Here is a 12,969-nt window from a genome sequence, read left to right as displayed (position 1 = left end):
CAATAATCAAAGCATTAGACACTGAAAAAGATAAGTGATTCAGGCCACAATATGATAATTACACCTTCATCAATAAACAGCCAACATCACCTGATCTCTTTTTCTCTTGGCTTTTTCGCTGCAACAAATGTGTTTTATAAACACATAATTATAGCAGCCAGAGAAAATGTTAGATTAAAGAGTCAATGGTCAAGAGCCCAACTAAAGCAAACGCTAACCACCATCATGGTGACTTTAAAATACAACTATTGATTTCATTCAAACGGAAATGAAATAAAGTCAGTCTGGTTAGTAATAAGTGAAGCTGGTAATGCTGTTTGTGGAGTTGTGTAATCCTCCTCTGCAGAGATCTTCACAGATTTAATGTCTTCTTTTCTCTTCAGTTGATTTCATCTAAGACTGTGGCTGAAGTCAGTTGTAGTTCTTGTGTTTCTCTTTCCTTCAGTGATTCTGCTTGTTAACAGCAGGTGTTCATAATTAATGCTCAATCATCACTTAATTATCTCATTAACTTCAACACCGCTTTAACTCTGTAGTGTGCACACATATGAACACTGAGAAGTGTTAATTTAACATGGGTGTTTTTCTGTGTACTATTACATAAATCTTACCTGTTTCATTTACATACGACTGACAAATATAAATCACATTCAGTTTATTAATACAATTACATAAATCTTATCTGTTTAATTTAGATATGACTTAAAAATATGAATCACATTCAGATTATTGATTGGTTTATGTTAAAACTATGTAATCCAAATGCATGGAAATTTGTTATGCAATTCAAATACATAAATCTTATGTTTAGACACAATTTTTTTTTTGAGTGTAGGGTTCGGGTTAGGAGAATGAATTGACATGTAGTTGCCAACTTACTTATAGTCAGTAGAATGTCTGTTGGAGGAGCATCACAATAAAGTGTTAGCAGATATTAAGCAGACAGTCTACTGATACTCTACAGTTAGTTGACATGTAGCTGCAAAGTTACTTATAGTTAGTAGAATGTCTAAAGTGGACCACTGAAATAAAGTGTTACCGTGTTTGGTTCTCTGCTGGTACCCAGCATGCATTGCAGCAAAAATATATTTGTTGATTGTCACCATTGTTGAGATTCATGTGCTGATTCTTGATGTCTGTCTAAATATTGCAAAGACGCAAAATGTTTTGTGAATCTTTCATTTTTTTTTTTTTTTTTTTTTTATAATAACCAGTTGCTGCTCTAACTGTCTGTTAATAAAGCACATTTGTTATGGGAAAAAAGTCAAGAGAAAATATGGTCAGGTGATTTTGGGAAACTGTTGATCTATTGACTTGAATCTCTGATCTCATCCTGTGTCTAAATTTTGAATATATGGTGATGTGTTGGTAATTTTTAGGTTTGATTATAGTTGCCCTGTGATTCAACAGCATGAGATCCAGTAGTGTTATGGTAACTATTTATTATAAAGAAATTTATAGTATATAAATGTATATTCTATATCTGGCATTGAATCCTGCTTTACATAAAGCAAGATTGATTTGATATCGTTTCAATGTTGATTCAATGTAAATGAAATGATTTCATTTAAAGGGGTGGTTGATTATGATTTCACTTTTTTTTAACTTTAGTTAGTGTGTAATGTTGCTGTTTTAGCATGAACAACATCTGCAAAGTTACGACGCTCAAAGTTCAAAGCAACGGGAGATATTTGCTTTTAAAGAAATTGATTTTTAAACGGCTGGTAGAGACTACACCACATTCCTCCAGGGTTAGTGATGTCACCAACCCTAGAATTTACATAAACCCCGGACCCTGAACACGATTTATAGATTATCAAGACAGAATATGCTAATCAATGACTAGAAGATAACTACACATAAGCTACATAAATTCATCAATTAACCATTCAGAAATGTCCTGTTGCTTCTACATGTTGTCACTTCTTCTTGAGTCTCTCCATCATTGTCTGACTCCGGTTTAAACATAAAAGGCTTAAAGTGTTTGACATTTTCAGTGACTGTCTGTGTGAGTGCAAGCTGTTGAAGCTCCGCCCTCTTTTGCTCACCTTCAAAAAGTGACAAATTTAACATTCTATGTGAAAATATCTGTGGGATATTTTGAGCTAAAACTTCACATACACACTCTGGGGACATCAGAGACTTATTTTACATCTTGTGAAAAGGGCATTATATATTGTTTCAATGTTGATTCAATGTAAATGAAATGATATAATTTAAGTTGAACAAATATCGATTTTCGGTTGATCTTGATCTATTCTTCATCATTGAAGTTACATTATTTCAGGGTGTAAGCCTGATGAAAAAATCAGTGTTAAGTTTCAACCTTGATTCAATGTTGATCTGCTATCAGGGATATAGTTCTTTATAATGAAAAACACAACAAGTACTGTTTTTGACTAAGTGTGGCATATTCAGAACTACTGTACAGTGAATGACAGCCAGCCACACCTGAGAACAATCTACAGGTTTCATACATTTCTATAAATACATTTCCATGACTTTTGAGGCAAATATTCATGTTAAAATCCATTTTCAAATTTACCATATAGCCTACATACATTAGAAAACATTCAGAAAACAACATTAAACATTACCAGGTGAGATGGTCACAGTTGTAGGGCTGGTGTTAATGCTGCTAGTGTCTGAAAGTTTGGATGAATAGTGATTAATAAACAGAGACAAATATCATGAATGTGTAGTAAGAGCTCATGTGAATATAATTACCTGCACAGTATGCTGAATAACACACAGTTGTTCTAACCAGCTCATAGACATAATAATTGCCTGGACAGGCTTTGACTTTAATGGGTAAAGACCCGTAATAGCAGCAGTAACTCCCATCATTACCGCAGACATCTCGAGTGACGACTCCATCTGTTACTGTTGGGTGTCCACCACGTATCCACAGTGGGTAATAAGTGCCACATCTGTACTGAGCAACACATGTGTCTGGGATATGAGCGCTCACGCCATTAATGAAGAGACGATACCAGCCGCTCCAGGAGACATAGTAGTCACAGTTGTAGTTATATCCATTACTGATGGATCTCCATGGATTGTCCAGCACAGTGTAGGTGTAGCAGGGGTCTGCAGAAAGATTAGCTGTTATGAAAATATATTAAGAAATTAACAAGTTTCTGAAAAACATGTTATTATAAAATCAAGATTAATTTGTTATTGTTTCAATGTTGATTCTATGTAAATGAAATTATTTAATTTAAGTTGAAATTTTTTCGATTTTATGTTGATCTTGATCTATTTTTCATCATTGAAATAACATTATTTCAGGGTGCAAACCTGATGAAAAATCAATGTTAAGTTTCAACCTTGATTCAATGTTGATTCAATATTGATCTGCTATCAGGGATATAGTTCTTTAAAATTATCTCTCTTTTTCTGTGGGTCTATGGAATTGTCAGACAGCAGTCAACAAAGCTGACTTTATTCCAGCCTTTGCAACTCAATCTACTCTCAATTGCTGCATCGTCATGCAGTCAGACATCTTTAAAGGAGAACTCCGGTCAATTTTAACATTGAGCTCATTTTTTTGTACATTTGGAGTGCTGTCAATATAGAGAACAACGACAAAAATCGGTGTTGCACACCGAGTTATTCTATTTTTAAAATTTGCACCCTGTTGACTTCAATGGGGCAAGTACTAAACCTGCTTTTAGCCTCTTAACATCCTTGATGTGTCATTACAAGTGCACAGAAAATGTGAGTGATTCCTTCTGAGTGAACACGAGTGAGTCTGACTGCAGTAGATGTGAAAGAAATGTATAAAAATGATGTTATTTAAGCCAGCGCAAATACCTTTGTTTACATCCTGTTTTTCGGTTGAAGTCCAAAGTAGTCGATTGCAGAGTTCACATGCATAGGTTTAATACCTATGATCACGCGCGTGAACTCGGCAATCGACTACTTTGGACTTCAACCGAAAAACAGGATGTAAACAAAGGTATTTGCGCTGGCTTAAATAACATCATTTTTATACACATCTTTCACATCTACTGCAGTCAGACTCACTCGTGTTCACTCAGAAGGAATCACTCACATTTTCTGTGCACTTGTAATGACACATCAAGGATGTTAAGAGGCTAAAAGCAGGTTTAGTACTTGCCCCATTGAAGTCAACAGGGTGCAAATTTTAAAAATAGAATAACTCGGTGTAGGCAACACCGATTTTTGTCGTTGTTCTCTGTATTGACAGCACTCCAAATGTACAAAAAAATGAGCTCAATGTTAAAATTGACCGGAGTTCTCCTTTAAAGTTTGTGACGGTTTACTTGCTGTCACGGACAAAATGGAATATTTGGAGGGACAATCCAGGCATAATAACCTAATTTTTGAGGGAATACAGGAGGCACCAGGAGAAACCTGGGCTGAGACGGAGGAGAAAGTGAAGAAAGTACTGGCTGAAAAGTTACAGCTGCAGCGAGAGGTTGAAGTGGAGAGCGCCCACCGTACAGGGAAACCTGGAGGAGATAGAACAAGGCCAATTGTTGTGAAATTTCTGAGGCACAAGGACAGATCTGCCATACTACAACGTACCAAGTCACTGAAAGGATCCAAAAGCTTTATCAACGAGGATTTTACGAATACTGTCAGAAGAAAAAGGAAGGAACTGATGCCAGATATGAGAGCGGCGAGAGAAAGAGGGGACATTGCCTATCTACGACAGGACAAACTGATCATTCATGCCCGGTCCAGTACACCAAAATAGACAAGAAATATTGAATCTCCAACCAGGTATGCTGAATCGTTGTTTACACTATGACATCTTTTACAACTCACATAGGTAACGGAGTTAATCAACTACGACAGAGGATAATTGATCATGATAAACTAGAGTTGAACATCTTTCCATATACTTAACATCATTCACAGGACCTGGAAAATGATATTGATCCTGTAAACAACTTTTTCCTCAACACCAACAGCAACTGTTTTTATTACACTAATGAACAGTTTAAAGGGTAACTAAACCCTAAACCAACTTTTTTTAGTCAATGATCTGTAAGAATGGGGCTTTATTAGTGCTGTTCATTGATTCGAGTAACTTTTTTGACATTTGGGTATAAAGTGTTTTAATTTTACAATATGGTGTAAAAACGTCTGAGTGCTGCCCTCTTCAGGTTGAACGGTGGCTACTGCAGTTGAATTTTCCTATTGGATGTTTGCGGTACTGCGTGACGTAAGCAGGTTCCAGCTCACCACGCCCTTGGCACGAGCTACCACGCATATGGCAAGCCATTTTAACATTTAACAGCTAGACTGGATATGTGTTGCAGATATCTGTAATTCAGTTTTGCCTAGTCAAAAAGAACATTTCAGATATCCGCAACTACATTCTTCCTATCCATAATTGTCATTTCAGATATCCACAAAGACATTCTTCCTAGGACAAATGACATCACTTTTACCATTCATGGGGTTTATCATTACAGATATACAATTCAGTTGCAGATATCCACTATGTGAATTACGGATATCTGCAACTGAATTGTAGGTAATTCCAGTTTGAGATATCTTCAATTTGATTCTGACTAGTCATAACTCCAGTTCAAGATATCTTTAATTCACCTCAATTCAAGATATCTACATGTTCCTTTTCAGATATCTTAAATTAAATTTTGACTAGGCGAAATGACGTTGTAGATATCTGTAACTGGAGTTATGACTAGTCAAAATGGCGTTGTAGATATCTCAAACTGGAGTTAGGGATAGTCATAATTTAATTGTAGATATCTATTATCAAGTTAAAGATATCTTGAAATTAAGTTTGATTAGAGATATCTGAAATTTGAGATATCTGTAACTTTTATTCTGCCTAGTCAAAATGTAATTACAAATATCTTGAATTAGAGTTTTGACTAGGTGAAATGACGTTGCAGATATCTGTATGCAAATTAGGCCCACATCACACTTTAGGTAGGAGCAGAGTGGAGGAGGAGAGCAGATTGCTTCTCCAACGCAATAGAGGTGGAAATGGGCTTCTCCACACACTCGCGCTGAAAAGTGACGCAGTGCCAAACGCTGTTCCTCCTGCATGGACTCCACCACCGCAGCGGCGTCTTGATGTGAGTGATCATATATATTTTTATCACAATTTATGGTTAGGCTAAAGTTAATCCACTGGGGGCGACAAACGCGGTGGCGCATTTTGCTGGATTTTTTCACATAGCGGCAAAATATGAATATGCCTACAGACAGCGCGTGCGCTATTGACATCAACTCGATAAAACTCATCAGATGCATGTACTTTACGTCGTCTTGCGACCCTGTGAGTCACTCTCCATTTTAGAGAGTCTGACAGCAGGTCTCTCAGGTGCACGCCCCCCGCACGGTTCGTCCCCTCTATCTCTGCTGGGGTCTGCCCAATTTTCTAGCATTTTTCAAATATTGCCAGTGGGTGGAGTCAGGCTCTGACCAGGGGTTTAGTTACCCTTTAATAGTTCAGTTAAAGCTCCAATATGTAACAATTTTGTAATAAAATTTCCGAAAATAACTTGCACAGTGTGATATATTTCCTCCAGTTGTGTACTTACAATATCTCAAAAGTCTCCAAAGATTTTTTATTTAAGAGAAATTCCGATTTTAAATAACTGTCCGTCCCGCAAAAGAAATGTCGCCTCTCAGTGACGCAATGTCCGCACTATCCTTTTTTTCCGGTATGGACCATGTGATATTCCACCACACCGGATCAAATGCGGAAGTGGTGGTTATAGCATTATCCATACTGTATGGTTATAGCTGTTATGGATCACGATTACTCTTTGGCGAGTATTGAAGTGCCAACAAAACGAAAGCGTCCATATTCGGATACACGCAGACTGTGTGACAAACGGAGGAATAAAACCCGGATAAATATCGGCCAGGCGTTTTCGAGATGGAGAGAGCTGCGCGACAATCTTGGACTTGACAGAGACTCTCTCGCGAGTGTATTGAGACAGGTAAGCAAATCTAATTTTTTTTTATTGTACAAGTAACGTAATAGTTACTCTATTACGTTAATAGAGTAAAGATAAAATCACAGTAAAGATGATTTTAATAGATATGAATTAATGACAAATAGCTGTAAGTTGTAGCGGGATAATATAGCATAACATTTCACGTTCCTTGCAGTTCATTAATTATGATGACATAAAATAATACGATCAGACATACAGGTAATACAAAAACGAATAAATTACCTCATCCGTGATCATGATTCATTAATTCCATTTAGATATATCGCTAGATGGTGAAAACGCATTAAAAACGACATCTCCCATCGTCACCTCCTTCATAGCGTCATCAAGCTTCGCCTTTGTTATTGTTGGAAACTGCGCCCTCTTGTGGTGAAATTTTTTTACATATTGGAGCTTTAAGACTGAAAATCAACTATCAATAATCCACCTTAATAGCAGAAGCCTATACGCTAACTTTCACAACATTAAATGTTATCTAAATCAGTTTAAACAGCATTTCAATATAATTGCTATATCTGAAACTTGGATAAATAGTGCTTAGAAGGCTATTTATAAAAGGGCTTAGATTTTGAAATGAAAGGATATGAAATGTTTTGTATTAACAGAGAAAACAATAAGGGGGTGGTGTGGCTTTGTACGTGGACAAGAAATTTAATTACAAGGTGGTGAAAAAAAAAATTCTACATTGGTGGATGATTTACTTGAATGTGTTACAATATAAGTATGTAGAGGAAAAAAAAGAAAATGTTTATTGTAAGTTGCATCTGTAGATCACCAGGTTCTTATATTGATTTATTTAAGGATTGGATGGAGGGAAAATTTACAAAAACAAATCAGAAAGTCATGGTTATCTGTGATGACTTCAACATTGATTTGCTAAATCCAAATAAGCACAATATGATGGAGGATTTTATTAATTTAGTGTATACTCTGGGCTTTTCCCCCAAAATTACCAGACCCAGTAGGATTACTTCCCACTGTGCAACACTAATTGATAATATTTTTTACAAATGATATAGATAACAATACAGTGAGTGGACTATTAATAAATTATATTAGTGACCACCTACCAGTTTTTACAGTTTACAACAGCAATTACACATCTAAAAAAGGCAATAAACCTCTATTCAGACGGGTCAGAACAGTCTATGGTTGCATTTAAAGATGATTTTCTTTCACAAGACTGGGAAATAATATATAAGGAAAAAGATATTGATAAAGTATATGGTGAATTTCTACACAGCAAAATCCCCAGTGTTAAATCAACACTGCTCAGAGCACATGTGGTCCCACTCTACAGAGTGTTAAAGTAACACTGAACTCTTTCCTTCAGTGATTCTGCTTGTTAACAACAGGTGTTCATCACTAATGCTCAATCATCACTCAATTGATCACTTAATTGTCTCATTAACTTTAACACTGCTTCAGTGTTACTTTAACACCATGTAGAGTGGGACCATATGTGCTCTGAGCAGTGTTGATTTAACACTGGGGATTTTGCTGTGTAAGAATATTTAAATTATTATATGATAAGAACGGTCCAATAATAAAATATTGCGGAAAACAAAAATATAGTGATAGACCGTGCATTTCAAAAGGATTACACAATGCCTGTAAAAAGAAAACTACACTTTATAGAGAATTTATTCAACACAGAACTATAGAAGCAGAAAATAAATATAAGAAATATAAAAATAAGTTAATTAAGATTATGAGAACTTGTAAGAGAGAATACTATAGTAATCTATTAGATAATTATAAAAATATTATGAAGGGTATATGGAATATACTAACAGTATTATGAGAAGGGGCACAGGACAGTCTAATTATCCTCAGTATTTCATTGATAATGAAAAGAACATAAAAAATTTGGAGGATGTGGTCAATAACTTTAATAAATATTCTGTAAATGTCGGACCAGATTTAGCTGAAAAAAATCCTATTCCACATAATCGATAACAGATACAATAATCTTATTGAAATAAATCAATGTTCGATGTTTCTTAAAGCAGTAGAAGAAAAAGAAATAATAGATATTGTTAAAAAATGCTAAACTAAAGCTTCCACTGATTGCAATGAAATAGATATGAAGATAGTAAAAAATGTAATTGAGGGGATCTCAAAACCATTAACTTACATTTCGTCACCTTCCTAAAATAATTGCAGAAAGTCATTTTTTCAGGTTTCTCAGAAAACACAAAAACGGAACCAATAATTGAATATCATCACCTTCCTAAAATAATTGCCCAAGTCATTTTTCAGGTTTCTCAGAAAACACAAAAAAAATGAAAAATAACTTCAGAGGTTCGTTCTTCTTGATGCAGCTCCCATCTTGAAAAGCTTGTAAAATTGCCTTTTAAAATTGCTTGTAAAATCTTTTGACTTAGGCCAAATAAAACGGCCTAAGTCACACTCTTGACATAGGCTATTACACTACAGGGGTAGAAATGCATGATCTGTTCAACTGAGGATGTGGGGATTTTACCAGAGGTGGCCAGCATCATGAGGAGATGACTTATGCAAAAAAATCATTTTTGTCAAAAAATGACTTAAGCAATTATTTTAGGAAGGTGACGATTTTTAATTTGTCATTTCAAACTGGTCAATTTCCAACAAAAATGAAAACAGCAAAAGTCATACCTCTGTTCAAAACTGGAGACAAACACCACTTCACAAATTACAGGCCTGTCTCTCTACTGCCACAATTTTCAAAAATTCTAGAAAAACTCTTTAATGACAGATTGGACAAATTCATTGATAAATACAAATTACTTACTGACAGTCAATATGGATTCAGAAAAAATAGGTCAACATCACTAGCTTTAACTGAACTCATTGAAGAAATTACAAATTCCACAGACAAAAAGAAATATGGAGTTGGGGTATTCATTGATTTGAAAAAAGCGTTTGATACAATTAATCATGAAATATTAATCAATAAACTGGAAAGGCTCGGGATCAGGGGGATAGTGCTGAATTGGTTAAGCAGTTATTTATAAAGACAGGAAACAATTTGTGAAGTTGGGAGATTATACATCTGAATGTTTGGATCTTGCATGCAGTGTCCCCCAGGGGTCAGTATTGGGACCAAAATGATTTATTCTCTACATAAATGACATATGTAAAGTATCTGAACTACTGAAATTTGTGTTATTTGCTGACGACCCAAATAGCTTTGGTTCTGGTCAGAATTTACAGCGACTCCTGGACTTAATCACACTAGAATTCAGAAAAATAAAACAGTGGTTTGACATAAACAAGTTATCATTAAATTTGAGCAAAATAAATTCATGATATTTGGCAATTGTAATTCAATCAAGCAATTTCAGTAACAGATCGAAAGTGTTAACATAGAAAGAGTATATGAAATGAAATTCCTTGGAGTGATTATAGATGCCAGGATTTGCTGGAAATCTCACATAAAATATATTCATCAGGTGTCTTCAATAATGCTCAATTATCACTCAGTTAATCACTTAATTGTCTCATTAACTTTAACACTGCTTCAGTGTTACTTTAACACCATGTAGAGTGGGACCATATGTGCTCTGAGCAGTGTTGATTTAACACTGGGGATTTTACTGTGTACAAGACATCTCTCCCACACTTCTACCAGCACTCACACACATCACCAACTCATCCCTCCATACTGGCATTTTCCCTACTACATTCAGGCAGGCTCAGGTAACCCCATTGCTTAAAAAAAACACATTAAACATGTCACTTGTAGACAGTTAAAGACCGAACCCCAGGGTTCAGTTCTTGGACCCCTCCTCTTCTCCATTTACACCACATCACTGGGACCCATCACACAGGCACATGGTTTCTCCTTCCATTGCTATGCTGATGACACACAACTATCGTTCTCATTTCAACCAGATGATCCCACAGTAGTTGCATGGATCTCAAGCTGTCTGGCGGACATGGATGAGAGATTGAAAGAACCATTAAAAGCACGGAAAAGTGTCGTTTGATCTTTCCTATTGTTGATTTTTAAAGAGGGATTTTGTGATTTTGTCCAAGAATAATAATGCCAGCAGTCAAATTAAAAGGGAGTAGAAACAAAATCCCCAAACCAGTTCGAGGTGTCGTTGAAATTCAGTTAGTTGGCCTATATTTCAATTGACGCAACTCTTCCTTATGATACATCCCAAGATTCCAACAATCTTCCTGATGTACTCGCAAGGATTGAATCTCAACCTATGATGATTAAACTAAGGCAAACACAAATTATTCCATTAAAACGCTCAGCAACTTCGTTCCGCCATTTCCACTGGCCTTCACTTCCTTTCCTCCACACGTGTTCTTTTTTTCTCCTATAGCAGACCACACCCTTTTTTCATCATCTTTTTTGATTTTCGTTCAGATAAATCATGATGATAATTACCAAAATGAATTAGAAAATTAGAAAATTAGAAAAGTCTCTTTTCACGAAATACTGAAGCAAAAAATTATCCTTAATTTTCATACATGTAAAGCGCGTTGCAGCAGTACACAGCTATGGCGAGACGGCTTGCTCACTCATTGGCTGCTCTGCGGCAACTGCATAAGCCTATCGAGCGAGGCCTGAAGTGACGTCAGGCCAATGAGGGCGCTTCGCGCCCTCCTTGCCATTTCCCGCCGAGACGGGTGTGGCTAGTCCCTATAAAAGGAGCTCGAAAAGGCTGATTCACTTGATTTTAATCTCTTCAGCGAAGCGCACGCATCGCTGGATCACGGAAGCAAGCGTCGTTTGAAGCAAGCACTTCAGCGGGACGAGCCCTCGAAGCCGCTGGCCAACGCCGCCTTCTACAGCCGTACCTGCTGCGCTTTCCGACGCACATATCCTTTATTGCAATATTGCTCTGTTTTGTGTGTGTGTGTGTGTGTTCGCTTGTAACACTCACCCCCTAAAAGAGCTGCGTCTTTTTCAAGATGCCATCCTGCGGCTCGTGCCGAGCCCCACTCACCGAGGGAGACAGTCACGTCATCTGTGTCTCCTGTTTGGGTGAGGACCATGCAGCGCTCGCACTCGCTGACGGCGGCTGCCCTCACTGCGAGCTTTTGCCGATGGTGACTCTGCGGACTCGCCTGTCATCCTTCTCGAAGCCTGCATTCACCGCCGCGATGCCACGCCGTAAGAAGCGCCGCTCGCAGCGGGTCCCGGAACCCGCTCCAGCCCGACCAAGCTCGCCGGTTCGCCCGCCAGCTTCGCCGGCTTCTCCTGAATCACTTCCTGATGCTCAGCGCCCGCAGTCTGCCGCCGCTTCATCTGAGGAAGTTGTTTCAGAGGCCGTGTCGGGGGAAAAGGATTCCTGCTCTCTGCTGGCTTCAGGCAGCGAGAACTGGGCGAGCTCTGAGGATCTCGCGCCTCCCGCCCGCAAGCCCACGACGAGAGCCAACATCGAGACGGAGCTCATGCGAGTACTCGCGCTGGCCGCGGAGAGCCTCGGCCTCGAGTGGTCTGCACCAGAGCCCCCCTCTCGCACCCGGCTGGATGGTAGCTTCCTCCCTGGTGAGCGCACTTCTCCGGAATCTAAGCCCGCTCCTTTTCTTCCTGAGTTACACGAAGAAGTTGCGAAGGCCTGGAACGCGCCCTACTCTGCGCGAACGCACTCATCTGTGTCGCCTGCATTTTCCTCGCTGGATAATGCCAAAGACCGGGGCTACCTTTCACTTCCGCCGGTGGAACAGGCGATAGCGACCCACCTTTGCCCGCCCTCTGCTGGACGGCGGACTAAACCGGTGTTGCCCTCCAAAGCCTGTCGCATGACGTCGACGCTGCTCGCGCGAATTTTCTCCGCCGCTGGGCAGGCCGCGTCAGCGCTACACACCATGGCTACGCTGCAGATATTCCAGGGTGATCTCCTCCGAAAGTGGGACGAGATGGGACCTGACGCTATCTGCATCGCGGATTTGAGGAGCGCTTCTGATCTCACGCTCCGAGCCACCAAGGTTGCTGCACAAGCCATGGGACGGTGTATGGCTTCCGCCACTGTTGCTGAGAGGCATTTAT

General features: G+C 38.5%; 1 protein-coding gene across 3 annotated transcripts in view; it reads right to left on the bottom strand.

Annotated features, from left to right (window-relative positions):
- LOC307152307 (uncharacterized protein) overlaps positions 1 to 12,969 on the bottom strand; it is a 147,951-nt gene that overhangs the window by 29,257 nt on the left and 105,725 nt on the right. For all 3 annotated transcript variants that reach the window (XM_079860835.1, XM_079860836.1, XM_079860837.1), the window contains 2 exons: positions 2,728 to 3,090; positions 2,598 to 2,645 (listed from right to left, as the gene is read on the bottom strand). In XM_079860835.1, the coding sequence (XP_079716961.1) occupies positions 2,598 to 2,645; positions 2,728 to 3,090 (411 nt within the window). The remainder of the gene's footprint in view (positions 1 to 2,597; positions 2,646 to 2,727; positions 3,091 to 12,969) is intronic.

Source organism: Squalius cephalus (assembly GCF_949319135.1).
Source record: "Squalius cephalus genome assembly, chromosome: 2".
NCBI classification, from domain to species: Eukaryota; Metazoa; Chordata; class Actinopteri; order Cypriniformes; family Leuciscidae; genus Squalius; species Squalius cephalus.
The sequence above is the reverse complement of the archived record's forward strand: the minus strand, read 5'-3'. Positions and strand labels throughout refer to the sequence as shown.